We start from the raw sequence: 25,697 nt of genomic DNA, 5'->3' as shown, positions 1-25,697 counted from the left end.
CTAAATTCAAAATGTAGAAATCTACTTCTCATTTCAAAAATTTTGGGGGTGCTTAAAATAAATGTATATTTATTCTTTTTCAGACCCATGGTGGGTCTGTGAATATCAGACCCACCATCAGACCCACCATGGTACCACCGCATAAACTATTTCCACGTGCCTAGGAGGGTGTTCAGCGCATGTAAGCACTAAAGAACTTCCTAAAGAAATTTTTGTCTCTGAGTCTCAAAAAAGTATATATTGGCTATGTATATTCTCATTTCACTAGCAGTTAAACAGCAACACATGAAGGACACAAATAAAAGGTTAAAAAATGATTCCCGTATGAGTTCATGGGCATTTAGAATAAGACGTCAACCATCTTAGTGAGATGGGATAATAGGCGAAGGGTTGAAAAGGAGGCGGGACTTTATTTGGGCCCTGAAAGAAAAACAGTCAAGAGGTAGGAAGAAAATCAGGGTCTATTTAGGTGACCCTAAATTTTCAATAATCTGGCTATGTGTTTCAGAGCGTATATAAAAAGATAAGGAGAAATCGGTTAAGGTAAGTTGGGGTCAGATAAGGGAGACTCTTGAATGCCAATTTAGGGAATGGGGACTTTATTCTGTATCTGATGCAGAATCAGTGACGGCTTCAGAAGAGGGAAGCATTCACCTAAGACTCCCGCTAGAAACAAAAAGCCTGCCACTGATGCGTAGCACGTATTGGTGTGGGGTGAGACGAGAGGGGCAGGAGAGGCAGCCAGGAGGCTACTGCAGCATGAGGACAAAAAGATCTGAAGCAGAAGCTACGCGAAGTAAGAGGCAATTATGAGACATTGGAATAAATAAACAGAACCTGATGATGAGGACCAATGGGGAAGTAAGGAAAAAGTTTATTAAAACACCAAGGCAACCTGGATCACTAAGAAGATACCATGTGACAGTCTACGGGAGAAAGTGGGACCCTGGCTGGCTGGCTCCGTGGATTGAATGCCCCCTGTGAACTGAAAGGTCGCTGGTTTGAGATTCCCAGTAATGGCACGTGCCTGGGTCGTGGGCCAGCCAGGTCCTCCGTTGGGGGCATGTGAGAGGCAACCAACTGATGTATCTCAAGCACATCAATGTTTCTGTCTTTCTCCCTCCCTTCCCCCCTCTCTAAAAATCAATAAATAAAATCTTTAAAAAAAGTGAGGGAGATGGCAATTTCTAGGATGATGAAAAGTTTAGTTTTAGATATGTCAACTTGGACTCTGAAAAGAAATTAATTTTTAATTTCTTCTACGTATCAGTAACTTAAGAAGTAGGGAAGGGCTAGGTCGTAAAAGTAGAGTTTGCACTTTACCCTAATGGCAATAGAAAACAAATGAGAGACTTCAAGCAAAAAAAGACATAATGAAGTACATACACGTTTAAAAAAATTAATCTAACATGGAGATGAACTGGAGAAGAGAGAAATAGGAAAAAGCTTTAGAAAATTCCAGAAGAGAGATGAGAATCTGCAGAAAGGCTGTGGCAATGGAAAAGAGAACTATTTCTGAGGCACTTAAGCGGTTCCACCAGTTGGATCTGAGGACTGGAGAAGGAGGAAGAGTCAAAAATAACACCAAGATCAAAGGTTTGGCAACCGGGTCAATGTCACTGCATTAATAGAGGCTGCACACACAGAAGATAAGCAGTTTAGAAGATAAGCAGTTGAGAAGAGTTTTGGACATGAACATGGCAGAGAATGTCTGGATGGGGAATTCCAGGTGTTGGAAAGACGGGCATCAGAGTGAGTGAGACTACACAGGTGGGTTTCCACGGGGCTAGGAGTCACATGCATAAAGGTCGTAGCTTACATGACTCGAAGAGAAGAGAACCATGTACTCATTCACATTTAATAAAACTGAGCAAGAACCAGTGAGGATGGCTAAAGAAAAGAAAAGGTGGGTGAAAAGAGCAAGTGAGGAAAATCTTAGTATTCAAGAGAAGAGGGAATCTCCAGGATGCGGGAGTGGAAAACCTGGTCAGATGCTGCAGACAGGCAGAGAGAGAGGAGGACTGAATGGTGAGTGAATTTACAATGTGAAAGCGGCGCAAGAACTTCACTGGAATGGTGGGAGCGAGCCTGATGCCGAGGGCTGAGCGAGCTGGACACTGAGGTCAAGACGGATGCAGTGAACGCAGGCTGCCCCCGAGATGTCTGGACAACTCAGGGAGATAGCAGGGCAGACTAGCCATCGCCACGTATCAGCGCATCCGATCCGCAGGAAAGAACCCAAGTTCTTAAAAATGTAATCTCCTTATGTAATCTCCTACCTATCTTCATAAGAGACAAAGGAATAAAACAAAACTGTGATTTGTTATAAAAAAAAAAGAAATCAATTGGCTGCCTCCTGCACGCCCCCCAACCAAGGACCTGGCCCACAGCCCAGGCAGGTGCTTTGACGAGGAATCGAACCACGACCTTTCTCAATGTTCAATCCACCGAGCCACACCAGCCAGGGCTGTTTTATACATTAAAGATGCCTTTATATACTTGAACTTAAAAAAAAAATACCTGTCAGTAATGGCTTTCATAAACTCATCAATCAGATCATCATAACGTTGTGATCTATCTCTTTCCTGATACAGGCCCATGTAAAATGGATCTTTTAACAGTGCCTATAAAATAGATCAAATGCAGAAATAAAATTATTTTGTTCATAATCAGTTTAAATATAATCTTTAAAACAAAAATTACAAAATAAAAAAATTACTGACATAGTCTTTTAAACCTTATTGCCCTTCTTTAAGAAATCTTTAATAGGTTTCATTTACTACTATTTACATAAATATTAAAAGCAGAGTTTAAGACAAAGACCAACATCTAATCACAAACATTTCCCTCCTTGTATTGTCCTCACAAGAGGAATGTAATAAGAAACAGTTTTTAGTGCGGGAGGAGGATCAGAGTGGGAAACGGCCTTACTCACCGGGTTGTCGGTCCCCACGTCAATGCACACGGGCAGGCACCTGTCAGGCCGTATTCCTGCACAGGCAGTGTACAGACAGAGTTTGCCCACTGGGATGCCCATGCCATAGACACCCAGGTCTCCGAGACCCAGAATCCTCTCTCCATCAGTCACCACCACAGCCTTGATTACAAAAAAATAAATAAATAAAAATAATCAATTAATTAAAAGTAAAAAAATGGGATATTAAAGAAAAGCATTTTACAAAGATTTTCTTGATAGTTTTATTTTCACTTTTTAAAAATAAAATTACTTCTTGACTAACTTCCAAAATAAACAAGCCAAGCATACTTAAAATTCTAGGATTTCTAGAATGTAGATGTCAAAACCAGAATGAACTAGATTTGATTTCCTGTCTTTGGTTTAGGAAAAGAATGCTCCTGACTGGAGAATCAACTTAAACATCTCACAGAGAATAAACAGGCGGGCAGAGAACAAACTTCTGATAGATTAACTATAAGAGAAAAAATAAGAGTTTAAACATAAACATGCTACTCCAACATAATAATCTAGGCCAAACAAGAAAAACCTTAGCAATGATGAAAGAGAAAAAGATCTAGAATAAAAAATACACCTGTCTATAAGGTCTGAATACTGTGAGTTTAATTATTTGGCCAAATTTTTTCTAGATTATTAGAACTAATGATTATTCATCAAAGATTATTTAGGTGAGGAAGATAAAATAAAGGCAAGTAAGATTACTGCATGTAGTAAACACTAAAGCCTAACAGAAGATCTTAAGTCATTAGATTTTATTTTATGAAAGACAGCCAGATTGACCAACATATTTGCTAAATTTGAAATGCCAAGTGTTTTATATTTGCTTAAGGATTTAAATCTATCAGACTTAGAAGAAAAAAGGCCCAATGAATCCTCTCCACTGCTCACCAAATAAAAGTTTTATGTCATTTTAATAATGTAGTATTATTAATTGGTTCATATTAATTAAAATAGAAAATATTAATACAAATCCAAGTAGAAAAGAAATAGAGAAACGGCAGGAGATACCAGTGGTAATGACAGCGAGCAGGCTCATCTTGTGTAGTAGCTCCAATTTCTTTCCCAAAGTCAAACTCTGTACCAGTAACCCAGTTTGTAATTATTACCATCATGGTCTCAGAGCACTAAGTCTTCATGTATATAAGTGCAAAATACATCAGAGCAACAATGAAAAACTGTTCTTGGAAATTTAGAGGTAACTTACAAGGAAAGAAATAACATTGTGAAAAGGAAGGTTGTGCTATTAGTACCTTAACATGATTTTCTGGCCAGTTATCCACAATTGATCTAACATGACCTCTGTCTGAGATTGAAATAAATAATCCCCTGCAACAGAACAAAAACACCTTTGCATTTCACAGGAGTTTTTTTGTTTTTTCTAAGTCTTTGTTCATAACTGGAATAGTTAGATATTTTAATAAAACATCAAGACACAGTATAATTTCCAGGCAGATTTAGCAAAGTCACACTGGTTTATTTTCAAACACTTTCAACTACTTCAAACTGTAATTGCATTGCTCACACAGTAGTTGCAACAAAGATTATTAGTAAATGATGTGATTATTTTACACAAGGAAAAAATGTATCCGCATGTCATTTTCAAACAAACCAAATATACCCCCAATAAAAAGGCAACATAAAAATTAACACCAATGCAGCATAATAAGGCTAAATAAACTACTGCTAAAACTCACTGAAACTGAAAAAATTAAAATTTGAAAGAACAGGAAAGAAAACTACAGTAGTTTCACATAAAAGTTGCCATCCTTGACGCATCAGGAGAAAGTGGGGTTATTTTAAACACACAGCATACTGTTATCCAACTATAATTGATCCAGACTTCAGAAAAGGAAACGAGGGAGGGAAACAAAACAAAACATATAGGTTCTAAGAAGTAGGTCCGGGTAGAGATGAGGACCAACAGCTTTGCCGAGGGCCTCCAAACTGATTCTTACACCTACCTCTCCTCATTGGTATCTTAACTTTGGCATCACTGTCCTAGCTCAGATCAGTTTATAAACAGTTTCTCAACCACAGCTGCTTAACAGAATCATCTGATGAGCTTTTTAAAAATGCTGGGGTCCCACCCCCACAGATCCTGATTTAACTTGCCTGGGGTGAGTTTTAGATCGGACTTACCGACCAACAGAAAACCACTGCAGCAGCACACTACAATGATAGGTGACGGTTCTGTCCTCACCCAAAAGCCATGCGCCTTATGTGTCATGCCAGTCCCCGACTCCGGGTGCACCCCAGAATCACCCCAGGAGCTTCTGTGAAACGCCGGTGCTTGGGCCCAACTCTAGACTAACTAAATCAGGGTCTCTGCACGTGAGGCCCAGGCACCACTGTTTTTTAGTTTCCCTCTGGCCTCTGGTCTGGATTGAGAACCACTGCTCTCCATGAAAAAGGAACTATGAAAGAGCCAAACAGCTGGATAATGTCACAGAAATGTTTCAGACACATCAACCGATGGCAGCACACAGGACAGAACCGTGTTCTCAGAGAGTCTCTGAGGGAACCCCTACGACACGGCCACCAGTGGTGGTCGTAAAATCCGGACCTCTGACCTTTCTCCTTTCATCAGCATCTCGGGAATGAAAAGGAGAGAAAGCTGGCGGGGATCGACACTTCAGTGAGTCCCACAGGCGCTTGCTGTCTGACAGCCCCTAGGCTAGACGAGGGGGGACTGAAGACAAATGCTCTCACACACTGTCTGAAGTCCTGAAGTTGTATCCACATGCAAGGAGGGCATGGGAAAGACATCAGGATCGAGGAAAACAACAGGTTAAAGCAACAAGATCAGAAAACTCAAATTAAGTAAAAAGAGCATTTAAATAATGCTTGTAACGTGACAAACAACCATCAGTCACATCAGTTTCCTCGTCTGACCTTCTCATCAGCTCTTCGACGGGCGCTGGTCTTGCTACTTTATGAGGAGAAAACAGGTTCGGGGGGATAAAGCCACTAAATGCAAAGACTTGGGTCAATGCTCATTTCGGTCTCTTTCCACTTAAACCATCTGGAGGTGCCAGAATTATGCAAAGTTAAAATTTATAGAAGTTCATAAAATTGACAAACAACAGAAATGAAAGCTGACAAAAAGTGAGAATCGACTTCTTCCCAACTTTTTAAACTGATTTTAGAGGAACGAAGGGGGCTTGGGGAGGGAGAGAGAGACAAACATCAATCTGTTGTCCCACTTATTTACGCATTCATCAGTTGCTTCTTGTGTGTGCTGTAATCGGGGATCGAACCTGCGGCCCTGGTGTACCGTGGCTATCCGGTCAGGGCTAGAATCAATCTCTTAATTTGTCCAGGTTGTCAAAAACATTAATGGTAATTCTGGAGACTCTGCCATCAGTTTTAAAAATAAGAGAGAGAACTTTTACTTTTGGCACAAAAATGCAAATTTCCTCCAACGACCGGAATTTAATGAAGGTTAGAAAGAATGACGCTTGCGCTAACAGAGGTGGCTCAGTTGGTTGGGTGTCGTTCGGCACAATGCAGAGTCCCTGGTTTGATGCCCAGTCAGGGCACCCGCCTCCTGGTTCACAGGTTTGGTCCCCAGTCCAGGTGTGTGCAAGGGGTAACTGATCAATGCTTCTCTCTCATATCGATGTTTCTCTCCCTCCCTTCTCCCTTCTCTGAAAATAAATAAAGAATGATGCTATTTCTACAAAAATAAAAGATAAAAATGTGTTGGGTTTTCATTAATCCCTTTTTGTTCAAAGTAAGCTTTTGTGAGGTGGGAAATGTGGTTGAGATTAAGACTGCAACAAATAAAACAGAAATGTAATCGATGTCATGGAATGATGTTTTTTCCTGCGCAATAATCATTTTCAAATATATTTTCTAAAAAATAAGCCTTACTTAGGTCTTCTAAAGATATGTCCATACTGGGAGCAGGCAAGACCAACTGTGGGTGTGTACACGATTGGCAACAGGTTTTCGATATCGTCTTGCAGTATTCTATAAAACAGTTTTTCATTTCTTTCTTGTATTCCCATTACATAGATGAATCTGAAATTAAGCACAGTAAGCAATGTCTGCATCAGCCAGGATCACAAAGTTTTGTCCTTCAAAAGTTAAATGTAACTATCTAAAATTGAGGACTACCCCCTCCTGGAAAGCAAAACCCTAAATTACCATTATTTAATAATACTTAGGGGTAAAAAGTAACAAATTGAAATGTACTTAAATGGTAGATGATAACGACAACGATTGAGAGAGTAACTATAGAAACTGTGGCTAACTTTTGCTGAGTCCTTGCCGCGAGTGAGGCTCTGGGCCAGGCACTGGCAGCGCAAAGATCACCACCAGCACCCAACCTCAAGGAACTAACCTGGGAGGTGACTGACATGTAAATAAGGAAGCAAAATAAAGTGGCATCCACTCGGGTATTTACTAAACACTAACTATGCGTCAGGCACTATTTTAACGCCAGGCATGCAGGAAGGGACCCCTGTCCCCAGGGAATTCCAACATTATCAGGTCTAGATAGAGCACGAAGGAGACAGCGGTCAATTCATAAATATTGAAATGACAGCTTCTAAAGAATAAAGCTTAGAAAACGGGGAAATGTCGGCTTGAAAAATCAGTAATTATCTTGAGTTAAATATGTCTATAACTGACTCATTACTCTTTTCCCCCAACCGGATTCTCCTACTGTTGTCATCTGAACAAATGGGAATTGCAAAGTCCATTCGGTTTCCTCCCTGCCCCCCCTCCCTACTCCATCTAGTAAACCATCTAGTCCTACAGAGTCTACCGGCTAAAGATCTTTCAAACATATCTATTTCCTTCCTCCAATCCCACCCAGTCCAAGCCACCGCCATTTCTCACCTAGACTGCCACAGGAACTTTCTTTATACACACAATCTATTCTTCCCCAGTCTACTGTAACATAATTCTAACCATTTCTATTCTCCTTGAATAATTTCTGAACATTAGTTAAATAGGCTTAGGCTCCTAAAATAGTTATTGAGATCTCTACTTTTCACCCTTATTTTCATAATGAATTTACTTCAGGTCCTCAGTGCATCACAACTCCTGCTTCGCAGTTGCCTGGAGTCACACCCTGTAGTCACACACAGTCCTACTTTCATGCTCTCTAAAAGCAGCCAGGGTAGAATGCTCTCTGTCTCTGCCCCGTCACTGGGTTCACACTCAGGCAGGAACGCTGCTCTTACTTCTCTACTCAGGGCTGCACAGAGTGCTTGCTGCTACCTGATTTCTCCCCTCTCCCAAAACCCCCAGTGAGCCCTGGGCTGCCTCCAGGGCTCCCCAGCCCACCCTCACTCTGATGGCCCACCTTCAGATGTTACAATGTGCAGATCTGCCAGATGTGTTTGTGCTGAGTAGGAAAGTTTGTTGAATTGCAGATGCTCAATTTGTAACTACAAGGGGAGAGACCGGGGGCGCCTCTCACAGGGCCATGCTTCTGTCCTCACTCCCAACAGACATTTTAAAGCCTATACTTAAACTGATCCTTCTACCCTCAAGACCTTGCCCCTCTTTCTCAGTTTGCTGGAAAGCTGTAACATATTATTAAAACTCAGCTAGGCATCACGTCCTCCGGGAAGCTGTCACTGATTCTCCAAGTTGGATTCGGTGCCCATCTTTGAGCTTTCACAATATCCTCTGCATGTAGCTTTGGCTCACCGCCCTGCATACTGCAGGATTCAGTGCAACAATGGACACAGCACACTCCAGTGTGCCTGGGCCAGGTTCAGCTACTCCTCTTTCACTTCCCAAAGTGCCCTGGACTAAATGATACAGTATATGGCCACCCAGTATATGGCCACCCTATTATCCACTTTCCATCCTCAGTGGCTAGGATGGCGGCACACACAAAGTAAGTGACCCATAAAAGCTGTTGAAGTGAATGGGTGCAAATTAGATGACAGCTTTTCCTTCTAACACTCCAATCAAACCTGAAATGCTCTGTGATTTTAAGCATAACAACCTGATTTCCGCTAAACTTTACAACAGGGGAAACAAGCGAAGTATTCCCTGTGGTGAAGAAGGCATCATCACTACAAAAGTAACAGCTGGCTGACTGCAGCACAAACTTCATTACGAGGCTGTAAGATTCTCAGGTTGTAATAACCACACGCTCCCCATTTTCCTGGTCAGAACACCAGTGAAAAGTACACATCTAATTAATCCTTACTTTTCCAAAGGGGAACTTAATTTTTTCATGTTTCGATGGAACCGTAAGGCTTGAATGTCTTGGGTCTCGATTTTGGGAGGCAGAAGTCCTTGAAGACCAAGCATCTGTCGTTCTTGTAATGTAAATGCCATTCCCTAAAAAGGAGGGTTAAAAAGATGAAAAAGTGTTACTAGGGTAGCAGGAGGGACGTCCCAGAAGATGTAACTTAAACATATACATGTTTTAAAAAACCAGTGAGGTATCACTTTCGCCCACACTGTCAAAAACTTGTAAGACTGATCATGTCTAGTATTGGAGAAGACGCGGTCAAGAGTTACTTTCACATACCATTTCTGGAAATGTAAGCAGATTTAGGCTTTTGGGAAGGCAATTCTAAAGTAATCTTAACCTTTTAAATTTACCTACTCTATAATAAAGCAATTCTACCCTAGAGAGCCATCCTAGATAAATATTCATACACAGAGTAAAGACACGTATACAGAGAAATTTGTTCCAGCACTGTTTCCGGTTCTCCTGGCTATTACAAACTACCACTCCTTCACTTATGGAACAGTTTAGGAATCTATGGTATCTCTATACCATGAAATACCATCACAGCTAAACATCTGTGTGTCACAGAAAGATCTCCCAGACACGCAGTTAAGAAAAAAAAGGCAGGACCCCACCCTGGCCTCTCTTGGAGCTCTGAACTTGCCGTGGAAGGAGTTGGCTTTGACCGTCACACCTGGAGAGTAGGGACTGTGGCAAGGGAAAAGGGTTCAGGAGGATCCCAGGGCCTCCTCACAGACAGAGTAACAGGTATGCCTTGAGTAGATGGTGATTACAGACATAACATTTAAAAGAATTAGGAATTCTTTACTACCTTTAATCACTATTTTATTAATAACAGCAGCAGCATACTCTTAAAACAGTATTTATAAACATTTAAAAAATTGTTAATTTAGTCTACAATGTTTGGAACACGACAAACCTGACTTCTTTACATGAAAGTCCCCAAGGAGTTCATGACCCTGCAACTGGGAATCACTAGTCTGTGTTCCTCCTTAAACATACAACCACAGCAAAATGCTTAAGGGATTTCCAACAGTGGTCCTTCAGTGAGGTAGCCAAACAGATGCTCTTCAACCTTAGAGATTTCGGAAGGCCGGGCATTAGATTTTTATTAAAAAAAAATACTGTAATGCATCTAGACTATCCTCCTCCTTAAAGTTCATTTCCCACAATATACTTTATAAATTTCTTATAACCCCCACAAAGTAGGTTTTATACAGTTTCTATAATAAAATAAAACCAACATATTTTTATCAAAGGTTTACTATACCCATGGCATTATAAAAGAGACAAAGAAATTTTTAATGGTCCCTGCCCAAAAGGAACTGGAAATACAGTTAAAAGAAATATCAAGTCATGAAAATGTAAATGCCATTATTTCAATGGCAGCTGAAGACAGGAAAAAAGAAGCATGAAGCAACACAGACTACCTGCCACAGGGAGAGGAAGATAAAAGCTGCTACAGGCTTTCGGAGAAGGGAGCAATTATTCCCGTCAATGGTGGTGTGAAAAGGCTCTATAGAACTGGAGTTTGAGTGAGCTGCACCTTGAAGAGCAGGTAAGATTTATGGAGACGAGGTAGAAATAAGAGAGAGTGAGAATATCCCCTCATTCAGCTTCATCTCCCTCACCGACTGCTTGCTGAATTCCCATTCCGACCAGGTACCAAAAGTGCAAAGACAGGGTGCTCCATGTGACCCTCGGTCCAGTTCCCCTTTCTAGGCCTGAAACCCCTCAAAACATATCACGTTATCCAACTCCTGTATTTATCCCCCCACCCCATAATGGGATAAATAAATGGGATTGGCACATTTTTTACTGTGGTTTTAAAATAAGCTACACCTTCACCTGAATGCACCATTCTCAAAAGGTAAACTTCATGTATTGTAATAAACCTGAGTATCCTCTTGCAAGCTTCCTGTAAGAAATCTCTTTCCACAACTGTGTTTACTTACTGCTGCTCCTAAAGAACACAGATGGACTGCCCACTGAACCCGGCACGGACAAGGAGAGTAAAGGCACAAGTAATAAAGGCACAGGAATAAAGGCTCAGTGTTGTCCATCGCCTCTGCCCCAAGACTGCACCAAGGGTCAGAGGTCTCTCTCTTCTGAAGCAGTAGTGTGATTAATGGGCACAATTAACTGCATGTATTGATTTGTGCCCAAAAAGCTGCGCGGAGCTGGGGTGGGCCTCAGATTAACTGTCATTTTACACTTTTGACCTCATCTTCCAAGGGCCCAACTGATTGGTCCGCGCTGAGCAGCTGATCTGAGCAGGGCCAATCGAAATACTCCACACCTGGCCAGAAGTCCTGGCCAGAAGTCCTGGCCAGACCGCTATCCTGTGGATTTTCCTGAGCTAGAACTAGGAAACACAGCCAGCCCCTTCCTGGTGGCAGACAATTGTCAGGGGCAAAATTTGAGAGCTATAAAGCAGCCATGACTCTCGCCATATGGAGAAAAGTGACAAGTTCATGCAGAAAAAGCAAACACCAGTGAATAGTTTTAGTATAAAGCCACAAAACAGGAAAGTTCACTTCATCAGCCTAAAATACATCAAACCAAACCACTACCAGGGCAAGAGAAAAGGCGTGTTGGCTGTAATGTCACTCACCTTGTTTGTGCGTGGGTTCAACATGAGCGGCTTGCCCTTCTCCCTCGTGTGGACGTGGCGGCGCGCCAGAGCGCAGGGAGCGGCGACCGCTCTTAGCCGGGACAGCATCTTTCCTCTCGCCTGGGAGGAGCGAAGCAAAGAAACCACTGCTGAGAGAACTGCATGCACATCGGATGTCAGCTGCCAAAGGCAGATTTAGAAAGCTTCATTTCGCACACATGAGAAATCTTTTCAAAGCACATCCGTGTTCTGCAGACTGTGACAGTGACTGAAGGGTGACAACGAAGCAAAGGCAAAGACTGACTTTTCCTGACCAGACTCTAGGTCCTTGGTGACCACCACTGCCTCTCTGAGGTCTCTGCTGCAGCGCACTCAACGAACACTTCCCTTTTTCTAATCCGCGGGAGTGTGGCAGGATGTGCATCTCCCACCGATGCAGGAAAGGAATCGAGAAAGGCAACGTCTAGTAAAGAGTGACGTGAGTTCCGGGTAAGTGACTGTGGGAGTTCAGCTTGAAGCTGGCAAAGTAAACAACAGGAAAACCTGGAATCTGCCTGTGCAGAGGGAGACAAGCTATCTAGATTTCCCCTAGACTTAGAATTTTAACATGCTGTAGTTCATGTCCAAATGTAACGTAGTGAAGTTCTCCTGTTTTTAGAAAACTTTTTTAGTATTCAAAAAAATCATCCAAACTTGATAGAAAACATATTTTTGTCTTTTCACATCCATCCCAAACTTGGGAATTTTTCAAAATAGAAAACTGTACATAATACATTAAACCTTAAATATTCACTGATGGGAATATATAGGTTTTCTGTCATATCAATTCTCCCATCAAAAATCAATCTGCAATTCCTTAGAAATCATTGCAATTGTCATACAATAAGTTTATTTTTAAAGATTTTATTTATTTTTAGAGAGAGGGGAAGGAAAGGAGAAAGAGAGGGGGAGAAATATCAATGTGTGGTTGTCTCTCCCACACCCGCAACTGGGGACCTGGCCTGCAACCCAGGCATGTGCCCTGACTGGGAATCGAACCAGCGACCCTTCAGTCTGCATAGGCTAGCACTCAATCCACTGAGCTACACCAGCCACAGTGCAATAAGTTTTTAAATGGAATTTCTATCTGCTGAGAAATCTATGGTCTGTATGTGGGGGTGCAGCAAGCAAAGCCATTTAAACACTGGGATTTTCCTAAGTTAATTATTAGGTGAAATTCATATAACATAAAAATAACCAGTTTGAAGTGAAGAATTCAGAGGCATCTAGAAAATCTGTAAGGCTGTGCAACTGTAATGGGGTAGGTCGGAGCAGAGCAGACCAGGCAGACGCCGGGCCCCCCAGGAGCTCAGACCCCGCATAGATGGGAGCCCACCCCTGAAGGCAGGGTCCCACGCTGGGACACGTGCCTCCCTGGGCCCCAGCCTCTGGGGTACTGTGCAGGGCACATGGTTTTTGCAATACTACATGAAGACTGGGAGCGGCACACCCAGGTCCTGAAAGAGAGCTGCTGAGAGAGGATGTCAGCTCTGAAACCCACAAGTGCACGTGCCAGAGAGGATGAGGATCTGTTTGCATGACCAGCTTAAAGACAGATTAGGAAATGGGGAACTTCTGGGCCTGGTTTCAGCTTGCAGTCTTTTGAGAAGCAAGGGGAAGTTCTGGGTCTTGTGGGAGAGAAGGGCTCTGAGCAGGAGTGCTCTCAGCCCCCTGAAGGTTGGAACCCTGTTAATAAAAACCTGTTTCCTTTAACACAAATTGTCAGGTCATATAGAAGGGCGACAAAGCCCAGGATGCACGGTTCCACAACCGCCACTTCTATGTAGTTCCAAAATATTTTCATCATCCCAGGAGCACACACCCTACCCATTAAACAGTTTTTCTCCCTCCCCCAGCACCGGTGACCACCAATCTTCTTTCTGTCTTTATGGATTTAACCATGCTGGATATTTCATGTAAATGTGATACCCAAATATGGCCACAAAAGCAAGTAATCATAAGCACACAAAGAATCACAAGAAATGGGGACAGGGGGGTAAGGAATAGGTCAGATGTGGTTTAAGGGTAGAAACTTGCAACAAGCAGTAAACCAGAGAGCTAATGCACAGTACAGTGAATACAGACAACAATACTGTATTGCAATCATCAAACTTGCAAAAACACTATAACTTAATTATTCCAACCACTAAAATGAAATGGTATTTATGCAATGTGACAGAGATACTAATTATTGCTATAATTGTAATCATATTATATAAATGTATTAAATTAACAGGTAGCACACTTTATATTTACACAATGTTGTTTGTCAAATATTATTTCAATAGTAACAATAAAAGAGTCATGAGACATACCACAAAATAACTGCCTTTCTTCAAAAAATGTTAATGTCATGAAGGACATGCTAAAAAAACAAAAATTCAACAGAGTAAATCTGAAGATTCCGAATGGCTTCAGTAATTGCTTCAATAATCAGGCAGCATCTCAGCCAGCAAACAGAAAGGTTCTGAGGAGTGTACAAAGCTGTGGGGGGTGGGGGGAGTTTGAGGCAGAAAGCGGGTGGGACAAGGAAGTGGTAGAGAAAGGGCGCTGACTGGTGTGGCTCAGCGGGTTGGGCACTGTTCCTCAAAGTGAAAGGTCACCGGTTCAATTCCGAGTTCAGGGCACGTGCCTTCTTCGTGGGTTCATTCAGGTTGGGGCGCATACAACAGGCAACTGATTGGTGTTTCTCTATCCCATGAGTATTTCTCTCCCTCTCCTCTTCCCTCGCCACCCCTCTCTAAAAATAAATAAATATAATCTAAATAAGAAAAGAAAGGATTACTTTAGGCAAGGTCACCTTCCTTTGGGGAAAGGGCAGGAGGTCTACCATGCAGACCACCTCACTAATGCGAATTGGGAAATGCCATATTGACTAATTAGAGGTCATGTTCCCAGAAAAGACTGAAACTGCAACTAAATCTTAGTTTGTTGTCCTGGGGGCAAGTGAATGGAGTCACTTTGCTTATGTAAGGGTCTCTTTGTTTATGTATTTTTTAACAATTTCTCCCATTCTGATCAGAGTCTCAGCCTGAGAAATGTGATTAAAATTTAAGGCATTTGGAGATTTCTGGCCAAGATGGAGGCATAGGTAGACACACTTTGCTCCTCGAACAACCCAAAGAAAAACAACAACAATTTACAAACAAAAAAACCCAGAATTGACAGAAAATTAAACTGTATGAAGTCCGACAACCAAGGAGTCAAAGAAGACACATTCATCCAGACCGGTAGGGGGGGTGGAGCCAGGCAGCCGGGCAGAGAGGACTCATGGCAGGGCGGTGGCTGGCGGACCCAGCGAGGTGGCAGATGGTGGAGCAGGGCGCACAAGGCTGCAGCTGGTCAGCAAGGCAGCACTGCGGACCCAGCAGTCCCACATTCGAGTGCAGATAAACCAGGAAGGAAAACTGGGACGGACTACACAACCCAGGGCCCCATCTCAGGTAAATAAAGGCTCAAACCACCAACTGAAAACACCTGTGGGGGCTGAGGTGTCGGGAGAGACTCCCAGTCTCACAGGAGAGTTCATTGGAGAGACCCACAGGGTCCTAGAACATGCACAAGCCCACCCACATGGGAATCAGCACCAGAAGGGCCCAACTTGCTTGTGGGAAGTGGGGGAAGTGACTGAAATCTCGCAGAAAGCAGAGCAAACACCATCGTTCCCTCTCAGACCCTGCCCCCACATACAGAGTCACAACCCAGCTACTTGGGTTACCCCACCCTGGTGAACACCTAAGGCTCTGCCCCTCATACATAACAGGCAAGACAAGACCAAAAAAAAAAAAATGGCTCAAATGGAAGAACAGATCAAAGCTCCAGAAAAAATACAACTAAGCAACAAAGACATAGCCAACCTATCAGATGCACAGTTCAAAGCACTGGTGATCAGGATGCTCACAGAACTGGCTGAATTTGGTCGAAAATTAGATGAAAAAATGAAGGCTATGCTAAGTGAAATAAAGGAAAATGTACAGGAAACCAACAGTGAGGGGAAGGAAGCTGGGACTCAGATCAACAGTGTGGACCAGAAGGAAGGAAAAACATCCAATCAGAAAAGAATGAAGAAACAAGAATTCAAAAAAATGAGGAGAGGCTTAGGGACCTCCAGGATATCTTTAAACGTACCAACATCCAAATTATAGGGGTACCAGAAGGAGAAGAGGAAGAGCAACAAGTGGAAAAGTTATTTGAACAAATAATAAAGGAGAACTTCCCCAATCTGGCAAAGGAAATAGACTTCCAGGAAGTCCAGGAAGCTCAGAGAGTCCCAAAGAAGTTGGACCCATGGAGGAACACACCAAGGCACATCATAATTACATTAGCCAAGATGAAAATGAAGGAGAGAATCAGGGGACAGTTACCTACAAAGGAGTTCCCATCAGACTGTCAGCTGATTTCTCAAAAGAAATCTTGCAGGCAAGAAGGGGCTGGAAAGAAGTATTCCAAGTCATGAAAAGCAAGGACCTCCATCCAAGATTGCTCTATCCAGCAAAGCTCTCATTTAGAATGGAAGGGCAGATAAAGTGCTTCTCAGATAAGGTCAAGTTAAAGGAGTTCATCATCACCAAGCCCTTATTATATGAAATGTTAAAGGGATTTATCTAAGAAAAAGAAGATAAAAAATATGAACAGTAAAATGACAACAAACTCACAATCATTAACAACCACACCTAAAACAAAAACAAAACCAAACTAATCAAACAAATAGAACAGGAAAGGGACCACAGAAATGGAGATCACATGGAGGTTAATAACAGGGGAATGGATTGGGGAGAGAGGAGGAAAAGGTACAGAGAATAAGTAACATACATGATAGGTAGAAAATAGAAAGCAGGGGCTACGAATAGTACAGGAAATGTAGAAGCCAAAGAACTTATATGTACAACCCATGGACATGAACTAAAGGGGAGAAATGTGGGTGGGGGGGCTGTGCAGGGCAGAGGGGAATGAAGGGAAGATGGGACAAGTGTAATAGCATAATCAATAAAATATATTTTTAAAAAATGTAAGGCACTTGCCCCACTCTCAGTGACCACTCTGAGAGTTCTCAAAGCTTTTACTGGTTCTTTGTGTGTGTGTGTGTTCTTTTCTTTTTTTGCTGATTCTCTAGCACGGGTGGCAAACACAAGGCCCGCAGGCCGAATCCGGACCTCCACCTTGTTTTATCCAGCCTGATACCTTGTTTCTACCTGGCAGCAGCGCCTATACAGCCCTAAAATTACATTGGGCTCTTTAAAGGCAACCTCGAGGCTGATGTGGCCCCCAGTGAAAATGAGTTTCACATCCAGGGTCACGCTCATGACTTCAGGTTCATGATTTTTAAGTCAGTCATTCTCTTCAATCCTTTTCTGATGCTACAGTCTTAGGAAGATCACCTGCTTGGTGGTGAGCCTCTGAGAACATGCAGTAAAGCCTTTGCAGGAATGCAGAGTGCCAGGATGGTTACTAGGAGCAGAGTAGCTCCCGCTCTCTGGAGTGCACTTTGGAGCCACATCACAGCCAGATGAAACCAGGAGAATTCAGGATACAGCCCAGTTTGCAGGTATATAACAAAACCTCAAAGATAATCAACGCGATTAGAAACTAGTATCTACAAAGGTGCAAACATAATTTTTCTTTCTACAAGCACCCCCATTTTTTAGCAATGATAATCACAATAAAACTAATTTGCGTGCATTAAACTTGGCTTAAATAGTTAATATAAGTGCAGCAAAAATAGTGATTGACCATATACTGTATTTTGCCGTGTATATTGCACTCCTGTGTACAATGCGCACCCAAGGTTTTGTGCCCATTATACACAGGATTATTATACCCATGGCATGTAATCATTATACCCACATATAATATGCATCCTTATTTTTCTTTCAAAAATTTGGGCAAAAAAGTAAACATTATACACAGCAAAATACAGTAATCTCTTCCTGAGACTGCTTTCTGGATCCTTTCATAAGGAATCTCAGTGAACTCTTAAAGTCAATGACTGGCCACCAGATTTTACCTGCGATACCGTTTCAGTCAAAGCCTTGGTAATGCAGCTGTATTTCTTCTGGATCTCAAATAAATGTTGCTGCTCAGAACTAGTTTCCTAGAATTTTTTGGTGACTTGAAACTTTCAAGTTTACTGGCTAAATTGAACAATGGAAATTTACTGAATATTTAGATCATTTCCAAATAAAATAAAGTCCTGAAACATTAATTGCGCAATAAAGTCTACCTACTGTTTGGCTTCTTAGACAATCTAAAAGATAAATTTGGATTGAAAGCCTGGACTATTAAAAAGGGAACATGTTTCTGAAAATTATGAAACATATTTGCAGTAAAAGAACCCATGTTTCTAGAGGTTCTGAAATGTATTAACTTGCCAATCTAAAAAAATTCTGATATAACAGTTTATAATTACTTACTTTTCAAAAGAAATGGAGACTTTTGAGAGTTAAAAATTTCTATATTGAATCGCCAATTAAAAATACTAGGAATTTTTGCTAGTCGAGTCGCCCTGGTTGCGTGGCTCAGCTTGGCTGGAATGTCATCCTGTTCACCAAAAAGGTTGTGGGTTTAATTCCCAGTTGGGGTGGGTACAGGAGGCAACCAAATGATGCTTCTCTTTCCCTCCTGCCCCTCCACACCATTTTCACTTCTATGGTGCCTGTGCCTGCCTCCCCCGGTTCCACCCCCATCTGGTAATCTGGCGAGGCAGAGGGGGTCTATCAATCATCTTGCTAGGTTTTCCCACGCTCAGTGTTGAGAACCTCCTCCTGCCATCAGCTTGGCCACTGCAGGAGACCCCTCAGGACTCTGACCTACTATTTTATAACACATAAAATCAAACCTCAATATTATTTCATCTGCTAAAAAGGACAAAGTTTTCCTGTACAACTGATATGCTATTAATAAGAGACTAAAAAGAGAAAGCAAAAATTTTGTTTTATAAAAATGATTTCCCGTGCTTTTATCATCAAATCTTTGATTGCTTAGGTAAACCAAGTCTTAAATCAAAAGAGTAAAACTGCTTACAACTATTTAACTTTCTATATTTGCCAGTGAGGTCTTTGTCATCATGATAATTAAGTACTGTTTCACAGTAACCTATGATGCTACTTGATCAAGTTTCCTAAAACTTTTATATGTTCAACAAATTCAAAAATTAGTCTTTTTCTTAACTCCTGCCCCATTTCAAAAGAGATCTCTCTCCCCCTCTCCCTAAGGGGAAATTACTGTTATTACAATAAATCTTTCAGAAATTACATATAATTTCTGAAAATCCAAAATGTCCTGATATAATGTTTTCATTTATAATTCTAGGGGCTATTTTAAAATGGCCTTTTAGTTTTAGATTAACAGTTGTTCTTTTAGAATAAACTGGTACCATAAGTAAAGTGTATCCCTGCATTCTGGAAGCCATGTTAGCAAATTACCCCAGCTGAGGAGGGTGCGGTGGGAAGCCCTGACTCAGAGCTGGTGGGCTGGAAGCATCGACCGCGAGCAGGGACTTGCGATTGGCATCTGAAGTGAGGGAATCTGTGGAGACTGAGCTCTTAACCTGTAGAATCTGAAGCTATCTCCAGATAGAAAGTGTTGGAATTAAGTTAAATTGTAGCACACCCTGCCAGTGTCTGCTGAGAACTAAAGAGTTATTAGATGTGGGGAAAACACCCATATGTGGTGGGTAGGGAGAATTTAAGTAAATTAAATCACCATTCTGAGATATGAAATCTTCCATTTTCAGCTCTGCTTAAAATTTTGTTTCTATCGAATACTGAATTTAGCCTGTAAAATAAAGATAACCCTACCTGTCAAATCTACCTCATAACTGTAATGATAGAATGAAAGAATATATGCAAAAAAGTAACAGAATTAAAGGCAAAGAGCACTGTTATATCGTTCAAATTATTACTTTATTAGTAAGTGATAGAAAGCAAAATAACATATAAAAGTACAGATGATGCTTGAACAAACTTATCTAAATCCATGATGGCTTTTATAACTGGACCCACATGGTTGAAACCTGAGTTGTTCAAGCAAGGGTCAACTGTTATTTTTGACTTGTGGTTGAAAACCTGCTTCTGTGAAGTTTAAGTTACACATGGATACTCAGCTGTGTGGGTGGTCCACCCCCCCAAGTCATTCAAGAATCAACTATAATTTTAAAAACTTATTATTACTTTTTATCCTCACCAGAGGACATGTTCACTGATTTTTACAGAGGAAGGAAGAGAGAGGGAGGGAGGAGAGAGAGACAGACAGGCATCAAGGTGAGAGAAATATCTACCTATCGGTTGCCTCTCATAAGCACTATGACCAGGGATCGAACCCACCATCTAGGCATGTGCCCTCACCAGGAATCGAACTTGGCACCTTTTTGGTGTACGGGACGACGCTCCAACTGATCCACCCAGCCACGGCAGGGTCAACTGTAATTTTATGTGTCTTTAAAACAAGCAGGCATAACCAAAAACAAATAACTTAAGGCAAAAGCCAATCCCTGCCAAAATCAGAACCAACAACTGAGACAGACAGGCTTAAGACTAGATAGAGGAATAAGATAAAAGATAAAATGGGGCGGCGGGGGGGGGAGGCAGGAAACTACACCTAATTCCTTATGTTATACAGATATATGATGTAAAAAGAACTGTGAAAATAAATGATGTAAGCACAAGAAACAAAAGAAGGCGGGGCTTCTAATTTTGAATAAGTAAGTAAAGTCTAGCTGCTTCCTTGAGCATGTGTTGGATGTTGAGACATACCTGTAGTTTCTCCCCCCACCTGTAGTGACTCCGGGTGCCTTGCCCTGGGAAGCAGCAGAACTTACTCTCCAGGTGCTGTTTATGAATGGGACTGGGACTGACTCTGCTAGGCCACTGTCTGCGGGAGGCTATCTCCCTGCCCCCTACCTGAGGGTGAAGGAAGAAGGTCAATGCACTGGAAAGCCAACTTAGAGAGAGGTCATGAACTGTTCCAATGAGCACAAACTCTGCAGTCAGAAAGACCTGAATTTGAATCTGCACTCAGGTAATTGCCAGTCTGGAATCAGCGGTGCCACCCAGGCATTCCCAAACACTTTCTGAATTGGTGTGCATCTGGAATACGTGTTTTACTGGTCTGTGACCAAATGAGAAAAGCTAGGACAATAGAATATAGTTTTTCATAAGACTAAATATGCCTTTGTTTTCATGTTGTAATTATGATGTTCCTACTTTTTTGGGTGGTAAAAATGTCCCTTCTTTTACAAAACGATGGGGGTGATAAATTGTTAGTTGTTTTAAAAATTTTAATAGAATTAAGTTAGTAGTCTTATGTCTGGTCACAACAGCTCCCTATACACAGACTTTTTTCTTTTAACTTGCCCATGAAGTCCAAAAGTCTGGGCACTACTGACTCAGAAGTTTCATTTTTCTCATCAATAAAACAGGAGAGGGGAAACTCTTTTGCAGAGTTGGTGTGTAGTGCCGATGATACATATAAAGCCTCAAGCCTTGCAGGGGTGTCCATATTTCTGGTGCCCCTGGGCCACACTGGAAGAACAAGAGTTGTCTTGGGCCACATATTAAATACATTGCGACACATAGTCACAAAAAAATCTCATAATGTTTTTAAGTAAATTTACGATTTTGTGTTGGCTGCATTCACAGCCATCCTGGGCTGCACACGGCCTGTGGGCTGTAGGTTGGACACCCCTGCTTACAGCTTTGTCATCATGATAGGAAGCCTGACCACTTGACTTGAAGATGCATTCAATAAAATCCATATCCAGGCAGTTTAGCACAATCATTAAAAGCAAGCTATGGAATCAGACTGATCTATTTAAACCCTGGCTTTGCCACTGCTAGCTCGGTGAGCTTGAGTAAATCAGAGTCAGTCACAATCTCATCGCTCATTTGAGGATGATAAATGACAGAACCGATTAACTATGGCTTTTTTAGGATTTAAACTAGATTACATATGTAAAATACTTATCAAGGCATGCTCTAAGTGCTCTATAAATGTTATCTAAGCACTATTGTTATTAGTAATAGACTAAGGTGGTCAGAAGTGCATTCAATGCCTGTTACTTTCTGCATTAACACCTTTTAATGCAAAATACTTATTAGGAGGCTATGAGGATTTATTCAAACTATTTCAAATTAAATCGGTAAGTCAAGAATGAAAATTTGGATGACATACCGATCCAGGCACCATCAAATGTCATCCTAAACAATATCGATGTTTTTCATTACTTTTGAAATCTGTACATATTGATGAAAGGAGGTATGATATACAGTCATATAATCAAAATAGTGACTTTCAAATTAAAAAGTTACCTTTTATAAAATCAAATGTAATTTTTGTATTTAGTATCAATTTATTCCTCCAACACTGATCCTTAGTAAACAAACTATAGGTTTTAGTGTTAATTATGTTTTAAACTATGGCTGTTAAGTTTTTCTGAAATTCACCAACATAGAGTTGATTTTAGTTTATATAATAAGAGTTAATTTACAAAAAAAATTCTCAAATAATAAATGACATTTTCCTTTATGAATGTTAATGTGCTTTCATAACAAATATTTAAACAAAGACATTATACATAAACACCTTCTATGGGTGAAATCCATAAGCAGTTCTTTCTCAGGAATAACTATTGAGCAAAGTATGTTTTAATTCTCAAAAGAATGAAGAACTTCTATGAAAGCATAGCCCAACATTTCCTACTAACTCATGACAAAGGTTCTATCAGCATTTCTGGTCTTTAAGTCTAACTCCGAAGTCTTTGACTACCAGAAAACTGTCAGATACAGGTCACAAATCAAAGCTCACTGATTTTTAAATGTCCAGTATTAGAAAATATAGTTAAACTGTTTTCTTTATGTATTCCTGAAAACCATGTAACATAGCAACATGAAACTCAAGTAGTTACACAATAAATAATGTTTATCTACCTTTTGTGTAACTACTATAACTAGTGTGTGTGTATGTGTGTGTGTATATGAAACCATATATATATATATGAATGTTTTCTCTAACTTCCAGAACGCTTGGCAACTAAAGAGCAAAACTTATGAGTACAACATTGCTGTTAGCTTTATGGGGTTAAGAGGGGGCTGGGTCTGAATGCAGGCTTTGCCATTTAAAACCTGTGATCTTGGACAAGTCACTTAACCTTTCTAAGCTTTAGTTTCTTCATTTGTAAACTGGATAGAATAACAGTACTATCTCCAAGCATAACTTGGAGACAATTTATGCATTGAACAGTACCCGGCCCATAATTAACAATATGCGCTTCTAATTGTTATCATCATCAACTGCAACACTAGAAGTAACAATGCTGTTAAATTCTCTGCTTAAAAGTGACTGTCCCAAGTATTAGAAAGGTATAAATCAGACATGAAATAATTTCCATAAGAAGGCACTTCTGCTGAGATTTAATATTTTAATAAGCTTCTCATCAAAGAGCAATACATATTTTCTAGAATTATATTCGGAACCAAGAAAAAAAAGTCAAATTCAAGACCTCGAGTGCGACAACACACAAGCAGAGATGCACGGTTACCATCAGCGTCAAACACCTGCCAATCCTGGTCCACAGATGCCATTTCATATGAAAGGGCAGAACCGTTCCCATCTTAGAACTTTCTAGCCTGCAACAAACTTCTTTTAAGCGAGAATGAACACAAACACACCAAATGCCTCTCATGATCAATTCATCCCTGCAGAAAAGGAGATCTGTTTGCCAAAGGGGTTTGGAGCCACAAAATCAGTCTGTAAAGGGGAGGGAAAAGGGGGAAAGAAGAGGTGCTCGCATTTCGGAGGCCACAGGGCCTCCATACGGGACTGGAAAGGGGTTGCCCTGGGACAAGCGAGAGGACAAACGGAGAAGTCGCGCCCCAAACCGGTCGCCGGGGTAGAGCCTCGAACGGTCGAAATGGGGTTCCACGACGTGTCCAGCTCCCCACCCTCAGTGAGCCCCTTCCCTTCACTCCGTTGCCGCATCCATCAAGCGAGGAGCTGCCCGGCCGCACGCGCGGACTCCCGCAGCAGGTCTGCGCTCGGTGCCCGGGGCCAAGTGGCAGAAGGCCGACTCCCGCTCTCTTTCCAGGGCTCCCGTTCGGGCCCCGCTGCAAGGAGCCTTACCCCAGGTCTCACTCCGCGACAGGTGGTGCTGCTGGCAAAGAAGCCGAGGACCTGCCGTTCTACCAGGCAATGATCAGCTCTCGTCCGGCCCGGCCCTCCCCTTGTTGGAGCTTCTCGGAGCCAGCGCCAGCTCAGGATCGGACTAGCAGGAGCAGCTAGCTAGTCGCCAGCGACGCTGGCAGTAAAGCAACGTAGTGAGAGGGTGGGATCCGAGGGCAGAGGGGTCGCGAGGAAACCCGGCAGGACCCAGGGGCGGAGACTGACGGGCACGCGAGCCAATACGGAGGCAGGAAGTTGGCCCTGAGGGGCGGGGCTCCACCTCTGAGCTTCCAGCCCGCGTGTTCTAGTCCTGAATCGCAGACCTTTCTTCCGTCCGGATCGTTCAAGTTACTGTTTGCAGGGCCAACACGCTCCCCTGTGTACGCGATCCCCAGGAATGTGAGAGGGGTCATGTAGAACCAGAGTTGGCTTACAGCGGACCTCGCCTCCCTGGGACTGGAGGGGTTGTCGCTGGTGATGGCTGCACATTCGCGCGAGAAGTTCTGCGCAGGCGCGGGTGGGGCGGGAGAGAAGGCGGTGGCGGGTACCAGTCTCCCAGCCCAGCGGGAGTAGGGCTGGGAGTTTGGGACCATCCTGGACAGCCAGTAGAGGTTGGGAGAGGATGGCGGACAGATTTAGCAGCTGGATAAGGTCAGAGAATGGAGAGGCAGAAGAGGGAGGACCCCGGAAATGCGAGGCTTCCGCCCTTTAGGAACGCTTTCTGCTCCTGAGCTATTTTTGTGTCTAGGATTGCTCTTCTGCATAATCCTTCGCCAACCTCCACTGTTGCTGGCACAGTTAATGGCCGGCAGGGAATTCACTAATGATCCCTACCATCACAGCCACCATGAATAGGCATTCAGTGGTCTCTCTCAGGGAAGCAATAGAACACTAAATTGTCATCTTCAAAGAAGCAGGGACCGTAACAACATTTGGTTGAAAAAAGTTTGTTTAGTGTTTTCTGGATGATGGTCTAGTAGTGCTTAGTTGTCATTAACTTCATCTGAAACAATTTTGTTAGATTATATTGTGACAGCTGTTATATCTGCGCGCATTTAAAAAATATCAAAATTGGTGGACTTTTGTGCAGCCATTCTAATATTTAAGATGGAAGAAATGCGACATCATTGGTGTATTATGCTTGAGTATTTCAAGAAAGGTAAAAATGTAATGGAAACACAGAAAGATTTGTGCGGTGTATGGAGACTGTGCTGTAACTGATCAAATGTGTCAAAAGTGGTTTGTGAAGTTTCTTGGTACCATTGACATTTTGGCCAAGTAATTCTTTGCTGTGGGGCTGTCTTATGTGTGGAAGATGTTTAGCAGCACCCCTGGCCTCCACCCACTAGAAGCCAATAGTGGGAGTTAGCCAACACACTCAAAATATCCAGATCAATAAAGTTACTGGTGAAAATGAAAACTTTAAAAAAATATTTTATTTATTTATTTTTAGAGAGGGGGGAAGGGAAGGAGAAAGAGAGGGAGAGAAACATCGGTGTGTGGTTGCCTCTCACACATCCCCCACTGGGAACATAGCCTGTAACCCAGGTGTGTGCCCTGACTGGGAGTCAAACCAGTGACCCTTTGGTTTGCAACCTGGCAATCAATCCACGGAGCCACACCAGCCAGGGCGAAAAATGTGTCTTTCATTTTATGGACAAAACTGAACAGACTTTTTGGCCAACCCAATA

General features: G+C 42.1%; 1 protein-coding gene across 1 annotated transcript in view; it reads right to left on the bottom strand.

The window, feature by feature from the left end:
• ME2 (malic enzyme 2) overlaps positions 1–24,442 on the bottom strand; it is a 46,489-nt gene extending 22,047 nt beyond the window's left edge. Inside the window, exons 1-7 of the mRNA XM_045850308.1 lie at positions 23,968–24,442; positions 11,815–11,934; positions 9,150–9,283; positions 6,848–6,997; positions 4,225–4,300; positions 2,936–3,097; positions 2,521–2,624 (exon numbers count right to left, since the gene is read on the bottom strand). Coding sequence (XP_045706264.1) covers positions 2,521–2,624; positions 2,936–3,097; positions 4,225–4,300; positions 6,848–6,997; positions 9,150–9,283; positions 11,815–11,922 — 734 coding nt within the window. The 5' untranslated portion in view covers positions 11,923–11,934; positions 23,968–24,442. The remainder of the gene's footprint in view (positions 1–2,520; positions 2,625–2,935; positions 3,098–4,224; positions 4,301–6,847; positions 6,998–9,149; positions 9,284–11,814; positions 11,935–23,967) is intronic.
• Positions 24,443–25,697: the final 1,255 nt, after the last annotated feature.

The sequence above is a fragment of the Phyllostomus hastatus genome, unplaced genomic scaffold (assembly GCF_019186645.2).
Source record: "Phyllostomus hastatus isolate PE091 unplaced genomic scaffold, TTU_PhHast_1.1 phas_contig_80, whole genome shotgun sequence".
NCBI classification, from domain to species: domain Eukaryota; kingdom Metazoa; phylum Chordata; class Mammalia; order Chiroptera; family Phyllostomidae; genus Phyllostomus; species Phyllostomus hastatus.
Note: the sequence above shows the minus strand (reverse complement) of the source record. Positions and strands in the feature narration are given on the sequence as shown.